The 25,729-nt window shown below is 40.4% G+C and overlaps 1 protein-coding gene across 4 annotated transcripts in view; it reads left to right on the forward strand.

Moving 5' to 3' along the window:
• Window positions 1-25,729, forward strand: part of piezo1 (piezo-type mechanosensitive ion channel component 1) — an 84,783-nt gene that overhangs the window by 41,347 nt on the left and 17,707 nt on the right. Inside the window, exons 8-33 of one of the 4 annotated variants that reach the window (XM_038737152.1) lie at window positions 1,294-1,407; window positions 2,736-2,808; window positions 4,673-4,776; window positions 5,294-5,373; window positions 5,637-5,817; window positions 6,458-6,563; window positions 8,498-8,679; window positions 8,874-9,022; window positions 9,384-9,542; window positions 10,459-10,565; window positions 11,117-11,283; window positions 11,966-12,142; window positions 14,406-14,531; window positions 14,894-15,094; window positions 15,223-15,427; window positions 16,067-16,171; window positions 17,346-17,502; window positions 17,689-17,932; window positions 19,222-19,318; window positions 19,479-19,644; window positions 20,675-20,764; window positions 21,915-21,997; window positions 23,522-23,590; window positions 23,739-23,839; window positions 24,092-24,230; window positions 25,277-25,351. In XM_038737152.1, the coding sequence (XP_038593080.1) occupies window positions 1,294-1,407; window positions 2,736-2,808; window positions 4,673-4,776; window positions 5,294-5,373; window positions 5,637-5,817; window positions 6,458-6,563; window positions 8,498-8,679; window positions 8,874-9,022; window positions 9,384-9,542; window positions 10,459-10,565; window positions 11,117-11,283; window positions 11,966-12,142; window positions 14,406-14,531; window positions 14,894-15,094; window positions 15,223-15,427; window positions 16,067-16,171; window positions 17,346-17,502; window positions 17,689-17,932; window positions 19,222-19,318; window positions 19,479-19,644; window positions 20,675-20,764; window positions 21,915-21,997; window positions 23,522-23,590; window positions 23,739-23,839; window positions 24,092-24,230; window positions 25,277-25,351 (3,457 nt within the window). Of the gene's footprint in view, window positions 1-1,268; window positions 1,408-2,735; window positions 2,809-4,672; window positions 4,777-5,293; window positions 5,374-5,636; window positions 5,818-6,457; window positions 6,564-8,497; window positions 8,680-8,873; window positions 9,023-9,383; window positions 9,543-10,458; window positions 10,566-11,116; window positions 11,284-11,965; window positions 12,143-14,405; window positions 14,532-14,893; window positions 15,095-15,222; window positions 15,428-16,066; window positions 16,172-17,345; window positions 17,503-17,688; window positions 17,933-19,221; window positions 19,319-19,478; window positions 19,645-20,674; window positions 20,765-21,914; window positions 21,998-23,521; window positions 23,591-23,738; window positions 23,840-24,091; window positions 24,231-25,276; window positions 25,352-25,729 lie in introns of all 4 variants that reach the window. The other 3 variants (XM_038737149.1, XM_038737150.1, XM_038737151.1) reach the window with 3 other exon arrangements.

Below are 25,729 nucleotides of genomic sequence, written 5' to 3' on the forward strand. Positions count from 1 at the left end.
TATGTCAATAGTGGAGAGTATCTTAACATGAAAAATTAAAAAAACGTTGAATATTAGGAAAGATTTGTTATTGCAAGTGTGGCAACATTGCTGCGTTCTACTCTCTTCTGGTTTGCTAATTGTGAATCTGTGTGTTCTACAAGTTATAACCAGTATCACTTAATCATGGTAACTTTCTTTGATCACAATTCCTGATCTGATTCGGATCTACAGTTAAAAGTAGACTCTTTTTAGTATAAAAAGACATTTAGTAAAGTCAGGTATTGAAAGAAGTACCATTTTGGGCTTGGTACCATAATTTTGAAATACTAATGGTGTAAGAGCACGTTGTCACTGTCAAGTGCCAAGGCACGGAAACAGCACTCTTAGGCACAAACACAAAACACTAGCCAGAGCTGATACGCTAGAAGGATTTATTCCAAACGACAGAAACTTGGCTTTCATGAAGAGGTGGAAGGACATTGTCCAAACAAAAGCCCAAAGTGAGGGCATAATGATATATGATTACACATATGACATATGATGACGATGCGACAACAGGTAGCAGGGACCCGGACAAAATATACAGACGCACACATGCAGGAAGGGGAACATAACAGGTGGGACACATTAGGGTAAACAGTACAACAGAAAACAAAGCAGGTGGCAAACAACAGAGAAAGAAGAGTACCACACTAAAACAGGAAACAGGACAAACACTCTGACATACAAACCAAACACACAGAGACACTGACCAAAAATTGTGACATATGTCATATAAAAATTCAAACCATACTTTGTTACGTCACATCGACCCCCTGGCAGAATTCCTGTAGATCTACAGAGAACATGAAGTTTTTCACATTACTGAAAATCTTCCTGGTAATATTGTGTTATCAACGCATCCCAGACACTCAGCAGTCAGCTGCTGGATGGTAGATACACTGAGCTGTGACTCCAAATGCAGTTTTCCTCTGGGTTCACTGTTGTTGCTATTTTGTCTTACAATGATACAGCTCAATATGCTGAAAATTACAATTATTTACAATACATATGTTACATGGCCTGCTAGCTCGGCACTGTCTAACACAGTTGGTCATTGGCAGAGCAAGAAGGCACATGAGGATCTGAAATAAAACACAGGTGCATTTAATTGCTGTGGCACCAGTGGAACATCTTTCATGACGGCAACCAATCAAAAGTTTTGCATGATTGTATAATTTTTCCATTTTCAAAAAAGCTGCCAGTTTGGATTTGTGTTTCCTCTCAGAGTCTGTCTTTGTGTTCAGCAGGTTGAGGAGAAAGCAGCAGCAGCAGCAGCAGCAGCAGCAGCAGCAGCAGCAGGGGAACAGGGAGGAATTAAAGGAGGAGATGGTGGAGTTAAGGTCATGGAATCAACAGAAAGATAACCATGAAGATGACACACAGGTAAACTCATATCTCAGCCACTCATTAGGATTTAATCTATATGGACTTCCAAGGCTGAAATGTAATTGTAAACTTATTAGTCTGCTCACTTTAGCGAAATACACCATTATACTCGTACTTCTATCTGGGCGGCTGTTCTGTCACCTAAAATTAAATAGCATTTTCCCTGCTACAGTATACAGATCTGCTCCTTGATTTAATGTTCTGTGCATAGAGCGGTGAGTTGTTTCTCTGTCTACAGTCCTGTCCCACCTGCCTCTTGCCACAGAAAGCAAGTCAGTTTCGCCTGCTGAAATCTGGAAAGGAGAACCACAGGAGAATTTTAGCTTAAGTCTCATGTTGTGGGGTTGCTGGGTGTGGGCCTATGACATTGCTTGCTCCAGGGCTTGTGGTCCATGACAGGAGGCATAGGTGGCTGTTGATACGGATCTCCGGCAGAGTTTTCTTGACTTGACAACTTTGCTAACACAGCTAAACATCAAGCAAGTGCAACAACACAAGACATAGAAAGCCAGCTAAGAATAATTATTATAATTATTATAATTACTGACTAGTCCAACAGCAAGAAGGCCAGCTCATCATCTGTCCTGCATCCTGCTCTTTTAGCTCACCCCAATGAGTAAAAGCCAGACCTATATTTACTCTTGTCCATTCACTCTCTTTTTCTCTTGCTTGCTTCCTCTGATGTCTTCTACTGTCTCTTTGCAGCCTCTGCCATGATAGCTAGCTTACCAAATAACAAACATTGTACCTTTAACTTGCTTACTGAAGAGTTGTGTTGGTGCTGTAAACCACTACGCCATTGTTGTGAAAGGTTTTGTGCGTGGGATTCCTGTTACATAGCGCAGTAGCTAGAGCAATCGAGCCCAGAGCGGCAAAGACAGAAACATCATTTACTCTGTAAGTCAGTGTACCGTCAAAATGATTTTGAAGCAGTTATTTTAAGATAAATTACTACATAATGTTGCTTTAAGACAACATACCTAGTTCAAAAACGTATTTTATTTGTCATGAAAATACCCCCCCTACCTCCCTCCGCGCAACTGTGGATTGATTGCAAAGTTTAACCAACACAGTATGAGAAAATGTTTGTAGTTCCTAGGCCAGGCTTAGTAATTAAAATTTGGCCATTTTAGAAACTACAATGAAAGCATCAAATTTCAAAATTAAGTTTTACATCAAGTGGAATGAAATTACGAGATCCTTCTTTAATAAGTTTTGAGTCGTCCAACGACTATAGTGCAGGCTAATTCCATATCCACTATTTATGTGCAGTTTAATGTCTGTATTCACAAGTGTTTGTGTGTATGGGTGCTCTTGTGTTTCAGCTCATGCTCCAGTCTGTGGGGGCAGAAAACAGCAGTGGAGGGACCGTGGCTGCAGAGAGTCAGCCAGATCTGGGTATCCAAATTATTTATGTAACTAAAACAGTATGTGTGTACGTCATTTCAAATGTAACAACGGAAAGTCTGTTAAGGAAATAGGTGATTACAAATGAATTCGACAATTTGGAGGTCATTTATGACATAGGTTAGAATAACTATGGTTACCAGAAGTGACCCAGTCACTCAAGATCCCCACCTGTAGCAGATATTATGATAATTATTATTATATCATATCGAATTCACAATATCTATACAAGCATTCTCCTGATAGTTAAATAACAGTGTAATCATTTATTCAGATATGCATATTAATTGATGTTAAAAAGTCTTTGAATAGACACACTTTTTGTAGGTTCAATGAGAAGATGGCCCCTAATTAGTGCAAAGCAGTAGGTCTTGAGCACATGGACTGTGTGGACATCTCCACCTGCTATTGGCTCATGTATGTGCAAGAGAGCTTGGTGAAGTGGATTATAATAAGCATTCACAGGAGGTTGACGGAGACAGCTCAACAGATGGAAGGGGCTTCTCCAGACAATCGTATTGTTGTCTGGATGGTGCAGAGTGGCACGTCGTGAACACACAGCAGCACAAATCTGCAGCCAATGCAGATGCTGTGGGTTTTTATTTACTTTGTACAGTGATAATAGAAATATATTGTAAAAATACTGATGGAGCCATTTCTACTACAGCATCAATCTGACACTAATTCAGTTTTAATTCTACCGTAAGTTCAGAAAGGAGGCTGTAACAGACATGATTAATGATCTGCTGTAATGCTATGTCACCAATAAACAACAGAATACTGAGTCAGAACCGAGCAGTCTAATATGTGTGAGGTAATTTTGTAGCAGCCTGGTGTCATTTGCACAGGATGGCTGTGTGTAATGACACTGCGAAGTGACTTTGCACCAGAAACAGACTTGCTTCTAGTCTATTCTAAGTGCAACATTTAAAAGCCAATTTCCACCAAAATACCAACCACTCGCTTTGTGCTGCCTCATTTGAATGAACCTGTGCTCCTCCTCTCCCACCACTGCACCATGCGCTCTCACAGATAGCCAAAGCTAATTTCAGTGGCAGGAAAACAGTCAGAGCGCTGCTTGCTGTTGCAACTCTGCAGCACATTTAGCATTAGTAAATGTAGCACTGATCAATGCTGTGCACTTGTCTCTAATAATTTAATCTTTAAAATAAAACAAATTAGCAATAAAAGATTAGTTTATACTTTTTTGCCTTTTATTTTGATAACGCTATATTCACTCAAGTTAATTGCTGAGATCTGTGAACATGGTGACATCACTAAAGAAGAAAGATGATCAGTGAGACTATCAGACAGGTTGGAAACAAACCAACAGGTTAGTCAGACTTCTTTAGATGGGAAAACAAAAATGAACAGCTAACTGCTACAGTTCTCCTCAGTTTGCAGTCACAGATTATAAAAATCATTTACTCAGAATACATTTTAAATAACCTACTTTTTAATTTATTTAAAGTACTTACAGTACAGTACTTTTACTTGAGAAAACAAATCTAGTACTATCCAGATTATCTACAAGAAAAAGAAAAGCACTGATGGACAAACTGTTGGTTTGCTTCTAACCTGTCTGACTGCTTCTGTTTCTTGATCCATCTGACATTGTTGTAGTGATTGATCCTGTTCCCTGACCTCAGCTCTGTGAGCAGACTGATATCATTACATATACAGTATATAGGAATGATGGCCAAAGCTATTAAACAAGAGCCAAGCTGTAATAAACTGGAACGATCCTTTAAAGATCATTTCAGCAGACAACATGACTACTCAGCTATGATAATGTACACATCATATTTTTTTCTATGTAATGTTCTGCATGCTGAGGGATTGTTCTTTTTGGCAGGTGTTTGCAACGCTCCCAGTGGCCAACAGAGTGAAAGTCCATTTTTCCTGCTGGGAAAAGTGGTCATGCAGCAGAGCTATGTCTGCGCTCTCATAGCCATGATGGTAACTATGGATTGAGTTGGCTGTTCACACATTTAGATTAGTTACTTGGAGAAAGCCTGGATGAGAAATAAAAGCTCTCAATCAGAACATTTCAGAATACGATATTTTAAATCGATATTTGAAAGAATTTAAGTCCTTTGTAATGCGGTGATCTTTTTCCTTTTGCTCATATATTTTCATCTCTTGTTTAGTTTTGGGGGTTTTCTGTATTGATTACTGGAAGATGTATGTTTTATAAAATAGCAGTGTCTTGTATTCCCAGATGTTTGGCATGACACAGAAATAAAACAAAAAAAAACTAAAAACTATTAAAAAATACTATTGTAAAAAAATACACAATTTTCTGCATTTATAAAATCACACAAAACTAATACAATATACTTTGCTATTTCAGCCTACTAACACAACAGGAATTGAATAATTATGATTACAGACTGGTTTTGGCACCTTTATGTCTTCAAGTTGATAGTTCCTGTGAATTGTTCCCGTTGTCATGAGCTGTTTGCATGTTGTTCAGGTTTGGAGCATCACGTACCACAGCTGGCTGACCTTTGTGCTGCTGCTGTGGGCTTGTCTCATCTGGATCCTGCGTGCCAGGTACTGATTACACCTGTACTGCTGACAGATCAAGGCAGAAATCTGATAAACTACTTGAAAATCTGAAAATGGACACGTGGTGAATGTATTAATTCATTCCTACGGATTTTGCTTGTGTTGTGTCAGTGTTTGGTCTCTTTACAAATGCACATTTTCAAGTGATTTTAACAAGTTTTCAACATGTACACTTCACAGGCTACATCATGACTGATGAGTTGTTTCATGGTTTAAACCTGACCTCAGTTAGCTGTCTCTTTTTGCAGACGGCATGCAGCCACGCTGTGCTCTCCGTTTATCCTGCTCTATGGCCTGGCTCTGTGTTGTCTGCAGTACGTCTGGGCCATGGAGCTTCAGCCTGAACTGCCCACCACTGTGGGAACCATGAGCCTCAGACAACTGGGACTTGACAGAGCCCAGTACCCCTGCCTAAGACTAGGAGCCATGGTAAGATCAGAGGTGACTGGGTGATGATGAAGTTAAATGTGTGACGATGACATTGTGTATGATATTTATCATTGAATACAACCCTTCATCACCGACTCCTCGCTGTGGAACCTGGAGCTTGTCCATGAATTTGAGTGATACAGACCAGATACAGTAGGGCTCATCTCCCCACACAGCACTATGAGCTGAGGCATGAGCTCAGGTACTTCAGATCAACTTCTGACTGTGCCAGATTACATGCAATATTTCTTCACACAGCACAAGCACTGGAGCCAAACTCCTCGATAGAGACAAACTCTGTCAATATTTAGAGGAATAAAATCACAATCTCAAGTTCAGCAGAAGAAACCACTTCTATGCTCTTTTCCTTCTGTTGTCCATGAACAAAACATGTCTTGAAAAGCCCAGCATCAGGTTGCAGTTCATTTAAATCAACTCAGCTGTGGTTGGGTTCTTTTACATCAGCAGCAATCATCAGGTTTCATAAACATGCCCTAAAAAGTTCTACTGAGTAAAGGGATGGGTCATTTTGCTGGTTAGAGATGTCTTTCTCTGCTTTTCAGAAACCCAGTGAACTGAATTCTTGCTCTCCATGTTTTTCCGTGTGTTTTTCCATCACTCTCTTTTTTTATCTCTCCAGCTTCTGTTCACTTTAACCTTTTGGCTGTTAGTACGTCAGTCAGTGAAGGAAAACTTCAGCATGAAGAGGAAACTGGCCACACCACTACAGGAAGTCACTACAGGAGGTCTTTTATACATTCTCACACACACACACACACACACACACACACACACACACACACACACTTAGACACTAACACAACAAAGCCCTGCTCCATTATGATAACACACACGCACAGCATGTATACACACTGTCTTAAGTGTTTATACAATTGTTAAATTAGTCAATCAAGTTTAAACTTTGATCAAATGATATACTAACAAGACATACATTTTAAAAGGGTGTGTGTGGTTTATGGAAGGGCCGAGGCATGGCGCCAAAAGGGATGGGGTCTGTTATTTGTAACACAGGCATCACATCAAGAGTTCCAGACTGCGGCTTACTGCAAGGGGCAGGGCTTACAGTCTGGACCGTTTTGTAAATGTAATCAAATTGCATCATATCCATCATAGCAAGAGTCACATTAAGTGGACCAAAACAATGAACTGCTGCTATTTTCTTTAAAGAGGTGGTATTATGCTAGTTTTCAGGTTCAAAATCTTATTTAGGGGTTGTACCAGAACAGGTTTACATGGTTTCATTTTCAAAAAACACCATATATTTTTTTTCTGCAGCTCCTCTTTTCACCCTGTGTTGAAGGCTTCGTTTTAGCTATGGAGTGATACATCTGGTCTCTAAATGATCTTTGTTGGGAGTTGCACATTCGCAGTTCCTAGTTAAGGATTACTAGCCAGTCAGAAGCAGAGAAGGGCGGGTCAGTGAGAAGCTGGTAAACACGGCTTCGGTTCAGCTGTAGGCTACATGTTGCCAACCAGCTTGGCAACATGGACTGGAGCAAGAGTTTCAGAGTGGTGAGTTATTAATCTGTAACAAAAGAATCTTTCATCCATAAAGTTTTACCTGAGCTCTGTCTCTACATCACAGTAACAACTTTATGTCCACTGACTGCCTGGAGGGTAGCTAGTGTTTGGAAGGGAGAGGAGAGCTGTGTGCTGCAGCTCACAGTTTTTGAGGGCGTGTTGGAGTAGCTGTTTTGCGAGCATTATGACGCGTATTTACTTGTGACATCACAAGAAAGCGGAAATAAAGGCTGGACTACAAACGAGCTGTTTTCAGGCAGTTCAGAGCAGAGTTTTCTGTGGGAGATGGGAACTCCCTTTGGGGTGGACTTTGGGCTTTTTCACTTTGCAAACTACATGCACAAAAAAGATATAACTCAATAAAGGAGAGGGGGAAAGCCGAAAAGCAGAATACCACCTCTTTAAAGTATAAATGACATTGTGTTAATTTCCTGATTAAACAAAATTAAAAGCTTTACATTTTTAGAGAGCCTACATGACAGCCGTGTGGTTTCATGGAAGAATTTTAAGGAGTCAGACATTGCAATACAACCCAGTATCAGGACATCAGGCACACTTTCACTTTCTGATGGAGTTAACAGAATCATAAAGGGTCAGTTTACCTAAATTACACACACACATACAAAACAACTTACCTGTTTTCTAACCCCTGAAAACAATGCATCCCAGCTGTTTTGGATAAGCAACGAACACTCAGTATCAATTAGAACAACTGTACTTTCTACCAAAGAAATACTATAAAAACTGTTCACTGGATAAACAGTGACGCTGTTTCTGGAAAGATGGTTGCTGTTATATTTTACAGATATAATTAATTTATTAATTTATAACTAAATTAAATTCACCTCCACTGTATTGGGGTAAAGGCAGAAATCACAGAGACATACAGTATGTGAAACTATTTAGTTCTATTCTTATTTTATTTTACATAGTTTTAACCTGTTCTGTCCTTGTGTTGCTGTAACACTGGAATTTCCTCTCTGGGGGATCAGTAATGGATTATCTTATCCAATATTATCCTTTACAGTACTTCTTACCATGTACAATATCTTCCTCATTACTCTGTCTTTTCCATTTTACCATCAGCATCTAACCCCCCACCCCCTCTCCCCTCTCTCCTCCCTCTTATCCTTGTCAGAAGAGGGGGCAGCTAATGAGTCGGTGCTGAAGGTTCTGGGAGGCATGGTGATGAGCTGTTACGCCAAATACTGGATCTACGTGTGTGGAGGGATGTTCATCATGGTCTCCTTTGCTGGAAAACTTGTTGGATACAAGATCATCTACATGCTGCTGTTCCTGCTCTGCCTCTGTCTCTATCAGGTCCCCACACCTCATTTTTTAAGTTTCATTTAGATATCTCATCAGATACTTTTAGAGAAGCCTCAGTGTTTTGCCTTTTTATTTTTTCTTGGTGTCACTTAGTTTGTGGCAGTTTGTTAGAGTTATTTGCACATTAAATGGAATGTTAATTCCAAACATTTCTGGGTAATGAGTAACTTGTTGATACTTCCCAGGTGTACTATTCTCTGTGGAGGCGTCTGTTGAAGATCTTCTGGGGGCTTGTTGTGGCCTACACCATGCTGGTGCTGATCTCCATCTACACTTACCAGTTTGAAGACTTCCCTGGATACTGGAGAAACTTCACTGGTTTCACAGAAGAACAGTGCGTTCTTTTACAAAGGCCTGACTGTCTTGTGATTTATATTTTTGATTTTTATATTTAATAGAACGTTCTATAATATTTAAACATTTTAGCTGCTCATGGCCTGCATACGCCCCAAGCGTCACTACACAGCCCTGTGGTAATTAGGCCTGTAGATACAGGGTCAGAGCTCAGAGCAAATATAAAGTGTTGGCTTCTTATTAACCCCGTGTTCCTTCCACTCACTTATCAGTAACAATGCAGTTTCACTCCCTGCATCCAGATTAGCCTTATGCAAATTAAACACTTTTAGGAATAAGAAAGATATACGTTTAAAACTGAAATGATGAAGGTGTAATCACGCCCCCCCTGTCGTCCCCAGGCTGGCAGCGATTGGTCTGGAGACGTTTGCTCTGTCCGAACTCTTCACCAGTATTCTGATCCCTGGCTTCTTCCTGCTGGCCTGTATTCTGCAGCTGCACTACTTCCACAAACCCTTCATGAGAATCACTGACCTGGAGCATGTTGCACCTATACACAAGTAACACCACCTACACACTCCTAATACTTGAGGGTGGTGGGGGGGGGGTAAATCTCATCTGCAGAGAGATGTAGAGCGTAGATGACTGGTGGACATCTGCATTGTTAAATAAATTAGACCTTATTCTTTGGAAATGTAAACAATTTAACAACTACAAATCCAAACACTCACCTTCTCCTATGACATCACTCTGCTTGTGACTACAGCCCCTCAAGTTAATGTTTAAGTTTGGTCAAAATAGCTAAGGCATGTAACAAGAGATAAAGACAGTGTTGAGACACAGGATTAGGACTTGGAGATTTTCAAACTGTTACTTCACTTTGCTTGTAAATAACACAGGGCCCTCTGGTGGTGACGACTGGACTCCAGCTATGGAAGTGAAGAAAACAATTCAGAGATTATGCTGCAGATCAGTCCAGTCTCTGAAAATCATTAAAAAACGTGTAAAAATATGGAACTGGTTTACCTAGAAACATCTTTAAAGCTGTTTTTCATTCTAGTATAACAAGGTGACATCATTTTAGCACTATGAATGTAGGACTTTAGGTTCTCAAGAAAGGATCTATGGCCTAAACAACTTATCTAGGGGAATATTTACCTAATCCTCATGAAATTTATTTGGCAGACAGAGGTCACATGGTACATTTCCTCTATTTATCTTGATTTTTTAACTGATTTTCATAATAGAAATAAATGTCGTGCATAAATGTAATAGAATGGTCCAGTTTCATTCAAAAGGCTGACTCGTAACAATGAAACATAAATCACGTTCTTCCCGGAATGTGCTCACCATGTCTGCTTACAACCACAAATTAATATTAAAGTTCAAACCACTGCTTTTTGTGTTTCCCATCGTCACGTATTACCAAGAATTCTATATTCTTTTGCAAGACCTAATGAGACACTCTGCCTCCAGAAAGAAGATCAGGGAGAGGAGTGAGCAGATTGGCTCTGGTAACGTGGGGGTGGACTTTGAAGAGGAAGACCTGGTGACTAATGTCGACGAGGAATCTGAAGACGAAGGTAAAAAAAAAACACTGGCCGTTTACATTACAGACGATCAAATCAAATGGTTGCTTATCGATGCACAAATTAGTAATTATATTGTTTCATCATTTATGATCACAAACTACTCACTGTCACCGTTCTGAATTATTTTATTCTGCAAAGTAGGAAAATAATCATGTTTTATCAAGCACACCTGTACTATAAAACAACTTTTACATAGCACAAGTCAAGTTAAAGTTTTGTTGCTTTATAATGTATAATTTTTTATTATCACAAGTATGTAATAATAATAATTACAGCTGATACTGAGAAGAATGATGGAGTCGGTGGTGTTGCTTTGGATGTGAATTTTGAGTAAGAAGTGATGCTTACATGCGTTCTTGTATAAATGTTTTGTATTTATCTGACTCTTGGGGGGTTTTGTGCCCCGGATGTTTCCATGTAAATGCACTTACATTTCAGAAGTTTCTTAAACTCTAGTGCCTTGATGTCTCGCCGGTTCATTTCTGTTTTTCTGTTTCTCCCGTCTCTCTATGTACGTCCACCCTTTCTCTTCCCTCACTCAGCGGTGTTGACACCCAGTAAGTGGGGTCTGGTGGTGGACAGGTTGCTGGTTCTGTCAGGAAGGTTCTCTGACATTCTCACCAAAATTCAAGTGTTTCTCTGGAGACTTCTGGAGCTTCACATCCTCAAGATGGTGGCCTTCTTCTCTGTGTGGGTTGCACTTGAAGAGGTAAAGGCAGGGGGAACGGGCGTCGTGTTTGTTAAGGGAGTGTGAAACACTGCACAGCAAATCAGAACCCTCTAATTCTTATTGACAATCAGCATTTTGTCATCATGTCTTTGTATAAGTAATGTCCCAGTCAGTTATGCTACAACTTAAAGGTGATTTATTCATAGTCATATTGAGACTGTCCTCTGACTAATTTTACAAGCTCTGCAGTATAACTATAAAACCCATCATTACCCATCAAACATCCATCCATCTCTTTAAAGTTGGATTATTACTGCAGCTGTCGGAGGTGAACAGTGCCTTTCTAAACTATAGTGGACTGACCTGTAAACACAAATGACTAATTTAAAGCTGCTGCGCTCGACGAGGCATGTCGAGTCTGAGAGGGGCCACCCACAGAAGGATTCCAATGGTTGTGTTGTTAGCCCAAAACTGCGGAAGCCTGAAGACTTTTTTGGGCAAATGTGCTGGACGAGCAACTTTGCTTGAAATGAATAGGGCACCAATTTGGAACACAGTATCCAGTAGTACACCCGCGTTTAGAACAGCTCGTTTTGTTGCTAACCTGAGTGATGAATGATCGGGTCATACATCATACTTGACATAAAGCTCTTAAACATGTTAATTTTTGTATGGGTTCATTATAACTTAAATGTTGTCCTGTTTGCGTGTTTGTCCGTAGCCATCCGTGATGAACCTGGTCCTTGTGGTGCTGTGGTCTCTGGCGATGCCCTACGGTCGCTTCAGGCCCATGGCTTCCTGTCTGTCTACAGTCTGGGTGTGTGTCATCATCGTGTGTAAGATGCTGTACCAGCTCAGTGTTGTCAACCCTGCTGAGTACTCCAGTAACTGTAGCCTGGTAAGACACGTATACACACAGACACACACACTGCATCAGCAACAGGCCTGATGTTATATTACTTTCTACTATGAACTAAAAGTGCAAGCCCTTCAAAGTGTGTACTGCTCATCAGAAAGGAAACTGAAACTAATCCCATACTGACACCCTGATGGCAAAGCCTTCAAATTTGGGGTTCAGCTTCTTGTTCAAGGAAACTGAAAGGTGTAGACAGGAGGAGCTAGGGTTCAAACCCGCTTTATCTCGTGAGCCACAGCCGCCCCCTACTAAATGTACTTAGTTATTACACTATGTAGAGTACAATTAGCAGTGATAAAGAGTAGTGATTACACTGTTGACCATAGCTATGTCTGAAACATCCCCATCTCTCTGACTCTGACATTTGTAATATCACCAATTTTAGTGCTGCCCACAAAGGCTCTGAATGGCTTGGTTGTTTCACCAACTGCGGAGCACTAGTCACCAGAGCAGCAGACCTTTTTGACTCACTGATGAATTCAGAGACGTGGGCAGTAATTCAGGGAACCAGACTTGTTCTCTCTGCACGTTTAACCGAAAACCCTGCTGGGTCATCACACAGTGTGGTGTTGAGTTAGGAAAAGGACTGGTAGATCTATGGTACGTTATTTATGGCACTATCAACAGATAATCTTCACAAAATATTAGAAATGTATCAAAACATAAAATATACTCCCTTTTCATGTATCCAAAGAAATCAAAAAACCTTTTTGTCCCCCTCTTCTGACAGTGAGAGTAATTACACAACACGTGCTTATGACATATAGGCTCTGTCATAGTGAGTTGCTGCTGTTGCTACGGTTGGCCGTTCCCCCTTCAGCTCTGGTAAACCAGTCATTGCTGCTTGGCATAAAAAACATCACTACAGGTTTTCCAGAGCACGGACGTTGCCACAGACACCAGATTTAAAAACTCTGATATACTGAGAATACAGAGAGGTTTACCTGGCTGTGATAGGCTTGATCAGCATTGTGCATGAATGTAAGAGATGTTTATATGTAGAAGTCCCAGACTTTAGCTTAAAGTTTTACCTGTTAAGAAGCTAAAATACACCAATTAATCAATGACAGACGGAGATCAATTCATCCAACTTGTTGTTGTTGGCGGCACTGTCTCAAAACTCCACCAGTAACGTGCACACTCCATCACAAGAGTGCACTTAGTTACTATCCTGGTGTACACAGGTGTCACATCAGCTGGGCGGAGCTTGAAATTACATTAATATGCAGAGTTTTGAAAAGTGGAGTGGACATGTCCCCCCTGTCCCTTGTGAAAGTTATGCCCTAGCGTACACATCGCAATCAAAGACAAAAGCTTCATTAGAACAATAATTTGACACTCTTGTGCTGAGTTTGAAAGAGGCCTTGGTTGCTCCTGTGGGCAAACTAATGGAGCTTAAATACACACACATGCAAGCTGAGGAGGTTGGCTAGCTCTTGTATTTTTTCAGTAGTATACAGTAATCTTTTGAATCTAACCAATCTGTGTCCGCAATTAAAGTTGTTTACAAGGCAACAGGCTGAGTTTTTCCATGCTCCTGCTGAACCAGATTTAGTCTGTGCAGCCCTTCATAGAGGAACATTTCACCTAAAAATGGGAACCCTGATGTGCAACTCAGTAACAGAGATTAATTAAACAGACAGTTAATAAAGCAGGCATTCAGTGAGAGAGGAAAATAACTTCTAACAAGTCTAAGTCTCGCTTTACATATTTGTCTGCTCTAGGATTGGAGCCCTGAGAAATGTATATGCACATTGTCTATATAAATTTCATCCGTGGTGAGATATCTGAACAGCGACAGGCCAGATTCAACTGGACAGGAGAGATAATGAATGGAACAGGAGAAAGGAAGGACGTAGGAGGAAACTGAGCACAAACGGAAAGGGTCAAGGTTCATGCTCACCAAAAGTCTTCTTTCATGAAGAGAAAGCATCTAGATGTTTCGGATAGTCATGTCTGATGAAAAGACAGGTATTGCCAAGACTATAGAATTTCTTAGCTTTTCAAAGGCAGAAGATTCCAAGGGTTTACATTACGCTGTTTCTTTATCCAAGGTAACAGCTGTGGACTAGATGTGTTCCAATAAAAAAGAGGAGAAATAAAAAAGAAATCAGCATCATGACCATCACTAAGCCTGACTGCTTCTTAATCTCCATGAGCAGGGACAGCTGGTGTTGTAGATTATCTTGACCTGACACAATAGTAATGTGGTCTGCTTATAAATTTGTTCCTCTTTTTCTCACAGCCTCTGGAAAATGAAACCAACATGTCACCAGAGGAGATTAGCAACTCCCCTCTGTATATGGAGCCAGTGGATCCAGCCAAATGGTTTGGCATCAGGAAAGATGCCACTGTACTGGGATACAGCAAGGTATGCCTAACATATGTATCCTACTCAGTCAAAAAAATATTGACTGGCATGGCTCCAGTACAAATGCTACTGTAATAAGTTTATGAAGGTTTGGAATGAATCTACAATATAAACATTATGTAGGCTGCTGAATGTAAAGGTTAAGCGATAGTTCTGACTTTGTGTCAAACACATCTATGTATTGTGTTGCAGAGATAGTATTATTCAGTTAGTACCGGCCCGGCCTGTGTTGTCATATCACTTTGTACCTCGAGAGGCGATAGTCCTATATTATAGCTCAGCCCCCCCCTGGTCTGCTGATCTGCTTCTCTAAAGGTCTAATTAATTCATCTCATCATTGAATTTGTATCCTTTTTTTGCAGAACCATTTGATAGTGCTGATGTTGTTGGTGTTTGAGGCGACAGTGTATCGTCACCAGGCTCACCACTACCGCCAGCTCCAACGATCTCCCCCCACCATCCCCACTCTGTTTCCCTCCGCCACCAGGGACACTCTAGACCAGGGCCTCATACCCTGCCTCAAGTACCTGCTCAACTACACCTTCTACAAGTTTGGATTAGAGGTAAAAAAAAAGCATCAGTGTTCTGAGAAATTAAATAAAAAGAGAGTCGAGTTGTAAAATGACAAAAAATTAGTTTTTTTCTGTTTTTATTTTATTTTAATCTCTAAAAACATTCCCTCTTTTTGAAGATTTGCTTCCTGATGACGGTGAATGTGATTGGCCAGCGGATGAACTTCATGGTGATTATCCATGGCTGTTGGTTGGTAGCCATCTTGGTGAGGCGGCGACGGGCAGCTATCGCCAGGATCTGGCCCAAATATTGTCTCTTCCTTTCCATCTTCATGATCTACCAGTATCTTCTGTGTGTGGGCATACCGCCTGCTCTCTGTATAGGTTAGTCCTGATATGAACGATATGTTAAGTGCAACTAGATGACAATGTAATACAGTATAACAGTATGTTCTATGATTGTAGGTGTGCTCTACATAAAAGAATAACTGAAATGTTGTTTATGGACATATTGTTCATATTATAATAAGCCAAATATCCTGCACTCAGTATGCAATAAATTCCCATTTTATTAAATATACCTGACCTGTACAATCTAATGGCACCCAGTACAGTAACCATGCAAAATCCAACATTTGGAGCATGTGGGTTAATCTCTGATACACTTATTTAGTTTCTATTTGGTTTTGGGGTCTTTCACCTGTGTTGAATAGCTGAAATATTATACTTCCCATACTATGTTTCTTGCCGGGCCCTTTTGTAGATACAGTTATTTTTAAGCCAAATCTCAATATTTCATTCACATTCAAAGTGTGGGTATGGTTTATGTATGTTTCACACATGAAAATGTCAAAGAATAGCCTTCTTTTCTGTCATTGTTTTCAGTTTCTGGCATGGCATCATACACTTCAGGTCTGCTGAAGGGAAACTACTGTAGAAATGAGTAATTGTTGAAATAATGTACCTACTTCTGCTCACCTGCCTGTACCTATCTGTATCTGCTGTGTGTCTGTTGTCCTGTAGACTACCCATGGCGGTGGAATATTCCAGTGTTGATGAACTCGGCTCTCATTAAATGGATCTATCTGCCTGACTTCTACACTGTGCCCAACTCCAAAAACCTCATAGGTCAGTTTGTTTGCATGTCTCTGTGTCTGTGAGTCAATTTATTAATTTACCTGCATCAACAAAATAAGTCTACCTTTGTCTCAGCACTCCCTCGATAGTTATTTTCAGGCAGGGTGTAGTGTATATTTCCATTTCTAGTGGGTTATTTCTACTCACTACTTAAATCTGCTCCCCTCTCCCACACACACCTAAATCTCTGGTCTCTTTTTGCAAACACCCTGGTTTTCCTCACCTCTTCCTGTCTTGCTCTGCCTGTATGTGTCTGCTCTGCAGACTTTCTCCATCAGCGGTACGTTTTATAAAGTCGCCGAGAAGACACAGAACTCGTCTTTTGAATTTTTCCACCCGCAATTACGTTTTCACTGCAGCAGGTGGGCTGCATGCGGAGGAGGTTTCTTAATGAACACGATCGAAACGATCAAAACCAACTTGGTGGCTAGCAAATGATATCTGCACTGCTGTGTTCACTGTTGCTTTACCTGGTCTGTGCTTGTAAAATATCCACCATGTCTGCATTTTGTAACACAATCTCTCTGTGTTTCTCTGCAAAATGCTAAAATGGGTGGCCAGGTATACCTGCCCAAGTAAAGTGTATGTGTGGGAAACACTGTGCTGACATGGTTACCAAATTATTTGCATTAATATAAACATGGCTTACACAGATCAATTATAAGATAGCTTCCTGGACAGACTGCACAATCAGAAGATTGATTTATCAATAGAAATAATACTAAAATCATTGGTGGTTCGTTTGCTTTCACATCTCAAGCGAACTGCCCCAGAGTCTGACCACCCTTTTCAAGTGGTCTGGCTGCAGCTGTTTGGTCCACACCAGAGTCTGATTGACAGCTTTCACATCAGCCCAAATTAAGCGCAGGCTACTCACCTGGCAAACACACCAGGATTGGAGGGGACTCGTCTCTGCAGGAGACACAGACATGGTCTGTGCCGCAATCAAGACACACAAACAAGCTTTATTCAAAATATTCAACTAAACAACAAAAATCCATGTTCAGTCAGTCAGATTGGATGCAGGGTGGATCCCTTTGTAAAAGGTGAGAACCATGGGCCCGGGGCAGCCGCACTCTCTGCTCCCCCGTTTGCTCCGCTACAGGATGATGACGATGATGATGATGATGATGACGATGGTATATTGTGTTGTGTGTGTCCACAGCGGACTTTGTGCTGCTGATGTGTGCATCCCAGCAGTGGAAGGTGTTTGAGTGTGAGCGCACGGAGGATTGGATGGTTCAGGCCGGAGAGAACACAGACGACCCTGACCCAATGGAAGGTCGACCGTTCAACCCTGCACCCAACTTCATCAACTGCAGGTAAATCCAGCATCAACAACAACAACATGTTTACCAGACATCCACAGCTGGACCTGCTGTTAGCCTGCTGATGCTCCTGTCATCATTTGCTTTGCAGCTTTGTCGCACTTTCCCCGTCCTGCTCACAGTAAAAGCTTCTCTGTCGATCAAATCTAGAATGTTTGTTTCTCCCTCGTCCTCTTCTAGGAGTTACCTGGACATGGCTAAAGTGTTGGTGTTTCGTCACCTCTTCTGGTTTGTGCTGTCAGTGGTCTTCATCACTGGGGCTACCAGGATCTCCGTGTTTGGATTGGGCTACCTGCTCGCCTGCTTCTTTTTTCTGCTGTTTGGGACCCAGCTATTGGTCAAACCATCCAGGACCCGCCTCGCCCTGTGGGACTGCCTCATCATCTATAATGTGGCAGTCATTATATCTAAAAATATGTTATCAGTAAGTATAAAGCTCATCATATGGTGATAGTTTGCAGTTTTTGGGGGCAATTCCACGTTTGCCCCAGTAACCAGTCAAGGTTCAAGTTGCAGTTCAATCAATGTCTGTCCAGACTCATATTATAAATGTAGTAAATATTTGGAAGGAATTCAATGAAATATTTATTTTTATTATAAATGGAAGTTATCAATACACTGATACATATGTATGATTGCAGTTAAAATACATTGTTGAACTAATGAATAAAGGATTATCATTGCTGCATTGGCTGAACAGGTATACATGTATTTGACTATGTAAAGATAGATTCTTCTAGAGTACAGCTACACTAAAGTGGTGGTTTGTTTTCTCCTGGCATTTTTAGATGCAAAGCCCCTCTCTGAGCTGTAGGTGAAACTCTCTCACTCACGCTCCAATACGCTGTTTGCAGTCACGTGATTCCGATGGCTCAAAAAAAGGCAGAATGGACGAGATGGAGGAAAGCCCGTACTGTGCTAGTCACTGTTTACTCATTGTGTCGTCCCAGTCAACGTGTGTGTGGAATCTGGAATGGCCCAATCCATTCTTAATTTACTGCTAAAAACCTACTTTGAGGTCACAGTGACCTTTGAGTCAAAAGTGTCACCAATTCAGTGTCTGACCAACTGAAATATGGTCACAACCTCCCTGTTCCTGAGTTAATGGGTTGAATAATGGCCAAAAAGAGGGTTTCAGATGTTTTGGGATGGTGTTTTATGATGTCACAGTGTAGTTGACCTGTGACTAGATATAAAATGCCATTTTTTAACTACCCTCATAAATTCTCAGCAAAAATTGTGAGGTCACAGTGACCTTTCACAACCAAGTTCAAGTCAGTTACTCTTTGAGCCAAATTTGAAGAAATTCATTATTGCTCTCATGGCTCTGAAACAGCTGGGCCAATCCCAAAGGCCCCAGACTCTTTATTGAGTTGTTAAGTTAGGGAAAACTTTATAAACTCTGTGAAAAACTGTCTGTGACAAATTTTTCATGATTTGTGACGTTTTGTCAATTTTAACCTTATTTCTTTCCTTGTGTAAAAACCATTGTGTCAGTTGCTCTATGTCTAGATAAATTAAATGCCTGCAGATTTAGCCCCCCTTTTAACTGGATCCATGTTTGATTTCAGTTTTCTTATTCAGTATACAGCTCTATGTTTTGCTTTAAAGATTCAGCCTCAGGTGCTTTGACATTGCGTGTGGATCTTCTCAGCACAGGTGATGAATGTCCTTGGCTGTCAGATGAGAAATCTGTGTGTGTTTGTGTTTCAGATCCTGGCGTGTGTGTTTGTGTTTGAGATGCAGAATGGCTTCTGTTGGGTGATTCAACTCTTCAGCCTGGTTTGCACAGTCAAAGGATACTATGACCGTAAGTGCTTTAATAATAATAATAAAAATAATAATACACCACAACACTGACCATGTATACATTAGCAATAGTATCTATATTACTCGAGCAAAAAGAAGCAGTTCTGCAGAATGCCTTTTTATCTTATGTGTCACTGTGTGTGTGTTTCTTTCCCTGACAGCGAAAGTAGTGAGTGGCAAAACCTGCAGCCTCCCAGTAGAAGAGGCCGGGATCATCTGGGACAGTATCTGTTTCCTCTTCCTGTTACTGCAGAGGAGGGTCTTCCTCAGTTTCTACTTCCTGCATGTGACGGCAGAGCTGCAGGCTTCTGCAAAACAGGCCTCAAGGTGAGAGACCATGTACCGATAACTGACTGAATGAAGCAGCTAAATGAAAAGGACATATATCTATGTTACACGTGATTATGTATATTTAAATATACTGCAAATCACACAGTCTGAGAAAGAAAAATCAATCTTTTGTTGAACTCGTGTTCACGCTAAACCCCAAAACTGAGAAATAGAAAAAAAAGACATGATGTAAAACAAACCAAAAAGTTAAGAGCATTCAAGTTTATTTACTGTTTCAACCACATGACACTGTCTCCTTCAGTGGATGGAGTTAGCTCTGACCTAAGTAGCAATTTAACAAGATATGGTGACATTTGTTATACTGTACATACAGGCACTATAAAAAGTATAATTCATCATATTCTATTGTTTAAAAACATTGAATCATGGTAGATTTAATGTGGCTTTATTGACACTGATCAACAGGAAAAGATACTTTAATGTCAAAGTGATCTTAATGAATTACAAATGTTCAATCCAAAATACACATTTGCATGCGTGTATATTCACCCCCTTTAAAAAGACACACCCAAAATTAAAAGTAAATTTAAGGTTCTAGAAGTCACATAATTGGCTAAATGTCACATTCGGTCTACTTTGCGTCAATGTTGTGAAACAATAAAACACAAAAACTTCAAAGGAGGGTGAACATGAGGTAACAATTTCATTATAATAGTAGTATCACTTCATTGGCTTTATGCTCCGTCCAATTAACATTATGGACAATGTAGCTTATAATGTTCTGTAACCGTGGGGCATTAGTATTGGCACTGTTGACACAAGGTTCATTTATACAACACAGGGTTGTAGAACAAAATGCAAGCTGTAGTCCCTTCCTGCAAAAGACAAAAGAGAAATGTATTATTTGTGCTACAGATGGCAGAAGATGCCAAATTTGTAACTGAAATTAATGTGAAACACTTTCTTTGTTAATTGAAATGAATCTGCTGCAGGCACTGGCTCCCCAGTTACTTGCTAAAGGCTTGCTTTTATGACAAATGAAGTGACAGCTGTTTCTTCCTTCCAGGGGGTTTGAGCTCTTCAGAGCCAGTATCGTGAAGAACATTAAGTTCCACCAACAAGCTGAGAGGAAATCTCTGTCACAGCTTAAGAGATCGTAAGTGTTCACAGTACAGTAAGTGCAGCTGATGAAAGTTGCCTTTGTGAGCAGCATTATGATGTTGCATCAAAGAACAAGTGAAACAAGTAAATGGAAAGCAGGATGATGAAATTCTTAAATTCTTAAAGTTCACCACTTTGTAATAAATTTGTTTTACATTTTGGTATTTAGTACTTGTAATGACTTTGGTGACCTCCTGATGTTTCATAGCTCCACTATGAGGTTGACATTTTTGGTGTTTAGAGAAAGAACAACTGTTGGATGTTTTGCCATGAAATCTGGTACAAATATATCCATCTTACCTCCAGCACAAAGTTTTTTATTGGCTCATATCACAAGTACTACATGTACTTGCAGTATGAAGGTTTGCACTCAATGGAAGGAGCCCAAACCAGAAAAACCAGACTCAGAGCAAAAGTACACTTTGATTTTACGATAAACATACATGTTGGCAAATATTTTTTAAAAGTTGCATCACAAAAAGGATAGGTTGAATTTTTATGTATATGGTCAGCCCTTACATGTTTCAAGTCAAGCTGAATAACATTGTTTTTATTTGTAGTTATTTGTAACACTTTCATTTATTTGTGTTAAATGTTATTGTTCAGCTGCAACATGTCTTGCCACAACACATATTGTTGTCTGAACTTTCTTGCAAACCAGGTCTGTACGTATAAAAGACGGAGGAGAGCTCGCTTCAGTTTTCAGTTTTGGCCCCTCTGCTATTGCAGCATTAAACAAACTGTGTTGCTGACTGTGTTATGTGCTGGGATGTTTGTATTTATGCTGGCTGTGTGAGTTGAGCACCCTCGGAGACACTGAAGTCTATATTTAGAATCTTATCAGCCCCAGAAATCCAACATCAGTCTGGCTATGATTTCTTTTGTAGTATCAGAGTCATTCAAATGTCTGCTTTTAAAACAATGAACTTAGTTAAGTTACTCTTCAAACATAATGTAAATTTAGCTCATAACTCTGTGCCCAGCTGGCCCACAGCTAACCTAAATACACCATAGACAGACATCCAACAGGTAGCTATTGCTTACATTAGCCCAAAGAAAACATGATGAACTAGCTGAGATAGAGAGTTAAAGAGTTAAAACGTCTTCTTTCTCCTTTTCTTCCTTTTCCTGTCCTCTTCTCTCAGGATGCAGAGAATTCGCTCCAAGCAGCAGAAGTACAGAGATGGACACAAATCAAGTGGAGAGTCCAACAAGAGTCAGACTGCTGGTAGGACTCACTGGTTTACTGGAAGAATATTCAGCACCCTGCTAGAAAGATGCAGCACCCCTCAGGGTTTAATCAGTGTTATTTTTAAACCACTGAACGCAGCATTGAAGTGCATCATTTGTCAAGTTTCATTTTATCGTGTGTCTCCTTTGTTGGTCCGCTGACTGGGGTGTAAAAATAGTGATGTTACTCAGATGGTCCTGCCTACAAGGTTTCACAGGAAACCTTATAATGTTTTTGTGGCTGTTTCATTTCTTTCCTTACTGACTGCTTTCTGTCTGTTCTTCATTTCATATTTTTTCCCTTTATTCTTTCCTCATCTGACCTGAAAATACAAAATGCTGGAGGTACAAGGACTGCACGTCACAATGAACTAAACTGCACAGTTCTTCACTGTAGTAATGCAGAGTACGTACATGTATTATCAGTAAATACATTTACTGATAATACATGTTTGCTTTTACCTAAAGAGGTCAAATTCTGCTTTTTGGCCTTTTCCCTCTCCTTCATTGTGTTATATATCTTTTTTGTGCATGTAACAGGTTTGAAAAGTGAAAAAGCCCAAAATCCACCTCAAACGGAGTTCCCATCTCCCACAGAAAACACTGCTCTGAACTGCCTGAAAACAGCTCGACTGTAGCCCAGCCTTTACTTGTTTAACATATCTGTGTAAAACTGGTGGAGAAACACACTGAGCTGCAGCACACAGTGACAAGACATCCGCCTGTTGCCTCCCCTCACCCCCACCCTCCCTACAGAACGTTAGATATCCTCCAGGCAGTCAAGGGACATAAAGTTGTTACTGTGATATAGAGACAAGATAAATTTGTAACAAATGAATAACCTATCACTCCAAAACGTCTTGCTCCAGGCTAGGTTGTGAAGCTGGTTCGTTTCGTTCTGCCTGTACTGCTGAACCGAAGCCGCATTTACTGGCTGGAGCAGCTTTGATTTAGATCACACTACCTTGCTTGTCAGGACCCGCCCTACTCTGCTTCTGATTGGCTTGTAGTCCTTATCTAGGTATTGCGCATGTGCAACTCCTAACAAAGATCAAATAGAAGTGAGATGCCTCACTCTGTAACTTAAAAAGAGCGTTGAACACACAGGGTGAAAATAGGAGCTGCAGCAACGTGCATTATGACAAAAATATGGTGGTGAAAATTAAACCATGTAAACCTGTTCTGGTACAACCCCTAAATAAAAATATTAACCGGAAAATTAGCATAATATGACCTCTTTAAAGCTGCGTGAATCAATGTTTGACCACTAGGGGGCAGAAGACCTCAAAAACATGCTGAGGGACTCACAACCATGACATTGTTTTGTTATATTGTAAAGTGTGTTGCAACTTTAGATAAACATTTATTAACTTAATTTAATGATCCCATGATGTTTAACTCTAGCGCCACCCTCAGGTTACATTTTTAATTCCACCATCACAACGGTAAACTTGAAAAGCAAAACCATCCATATGTTTCTCCTGTGCAGCACAAATCTAAACCTTCTCTTGTTTCCTTCCAGAAAACCAGACAGACAAGAAAAGGTCCAGGAAGAAAAAGTGGTCCCAGCCATGGTTGGACCATGCTACGGGTATAACAAACACTCTTTTTTATCTTTTACCACAAGGACCCGCCACTGAAAAATATACTTAAAAGTGAAGTTGTCCTTCTGATCTAAATTCAGATAACCTAATTTTAGTGAGGTAGAGGAGGTTGTAATGTGTTTCTTCTACTCACAGTGCTCCACTCAGGAGAATACTACCTGTTTGAATCAGACAGTGAGGATGAAGAAGATCTGCAGTCTGAAGAACAGAAGCCTCAGAAACTGACGGCCTGTCAGGTCAGACACCCAACTGAGTCACAAAATCTTTTTTTAAAATTTTTATTAATATAGACCCCCCCCCCCCCCCCCCAGACATATAATTGCCATGTTGTAGTGTTTGGGTCAGTCCAATACCAGGTCTAACAACTGGCTGATATTGTATACTGCACCTAGTTGCAGTTGTTATATCATAGTGTTTCGCTATGGTTAACCTGCAGTGCTTAAACTCGAATTACACATGTTTTTTTTGTCGTCTTTTTTTCCTCTCAGTTGGCATACCAAGCGTGGGTGAGCAGTGTGAAAGCAGCTTTGAGAGAACGTCAGAGACACCAGAGACAGCTGAAGAAGATTGCCAGTAAAGACAAAGAAGGAAAAATGTATTCACAACAAGAGGCTTTCCCTGGGATAGGTTAGAAGTCCTTACAGCCTTTTCTATGCATGACTAAGTGGCCCGAATTTAAGCCCACATTCATGTCTAACTTGTGAGACAGTTGTAAAATATTGACGCAGGAGGAAGAGTAGGATGCATTGTCTATCTGTCAATCTGTCAAACTTTCTGTAGATCCCCTGCTCTTTTCAATTTTATCATCTGCAGTATGTAATAATAATAATAATAATAATGAATTACTTTTATATAGCGCTTTATCATAGATACTCAAAGCGCTTCACAGTGAAGTGGGGGGCCTCACCTCAACCACCACCAATGTGTAGCACCCACCTGGGTGGACAGCAGCTCCTACAGTGCAGCGTCCCCATCACTGCACTGGGGCATTTGGATCTTATTATTAGGACAAGAGAGAAGACTGCCCCCTACTGGCCCACCAACACCATGTTAAAGGAATCTGCTGCCTATTTTGTAAAGACACACAAATTAAGAAAATTAGAAGGTGGAAATTCCTATTTGCTGACATGCTGTATGAAAACTACTTAGCCAGATGTAATCCTGGGTGAGTCCAGGGACTTGACCCCACGTTTTTTGGAAGATAACCCCTATTTTGTTAAAATATTTGACAATCTCACAACTTATATATGTAGCTCTTTTTTATGAATATGTGTATTTATGGTGTGAGGCTTCATATGGAAAGATGGATTACATGTCATGATTTTGGTTTTGGTCGTGTCCATGGCAACTTTTGAGTTAGGAAGTGCTAGTCCTTGCAGAATTGATACGATTATTGTGAACGTGGCGCACTAAATTTGAAATCAAGAGGTCTCAAGTCTGGAGGGAAGACATCTGGATTTATATGGTATATTGTTCATATGGTTTGCCAGGTTTGTCTGGGTCCACCTGACTAATGGCAAAGCTGTGGTCAGTCAGTCTGAATTTACAGAAGATAATGAACTGACTGAAATGGACTGAATTTTCTGCATATCATTACTGATGTTTATGTTTTGCATTAATGTTTAGCATTAAGTATGTACTGTGTGTGTGTGTGTGTGTGTGTGTGTGTGTAGCTTCTGGTGACAATGATGTGTTTGAGGACCCTGTCATTCAGGAGGAGGAAGGGGAGCCAGAGGAACAGGAGTCTGGTAGGTTCACATTCAAGATTTTGGCCTACTCCCCCTTTCACCATCACAACATTCTGGTTAGTTATTGTTATCCTGAGGGTAACGTTCAGTATATTGGTTGTGTGTTCAGAAAATTGTACAATTAACAAGAGCCTAAATGGCTAAATACAGTATTAATAGGTATCAAAAAGCCAGAACAATCTCTCGCAAGACAGAATTGATCGGTTGTGATTCTCGCCTTTATTAGGTTGTAACAGCCCTTTTTATTGGAAAGCGCAAAGATACACACATGCAAGTGTTACTGCTGCCATTATGATTTATAAGACTGAACTAGTAGAAATTAATTTCCAAACATGCATTTAAACATACACACACACAGTCTTTTCACAGTTCAGAAAA

The sequence above is a fragment of the Micropterus salmoides genome, unplaced genomic scaffold, assembly GCF_014851395.1.
Source record: "Micropterus salmoides isolate LMB-PRFRI ecotype aquatic unplaced genomic scaffold, ASM1485139v1 Ms_hic_scaffold_22, whole genome shotgun sequence".
In the NCBI taxonomy this organism is placed as follows: domain Eukaryota; kingdom Metazoa; phylum Chordata; class Actinopteri; order Centrarchiformes; family Centrarchidae; genus Micropterus; species Micropterus salmoides.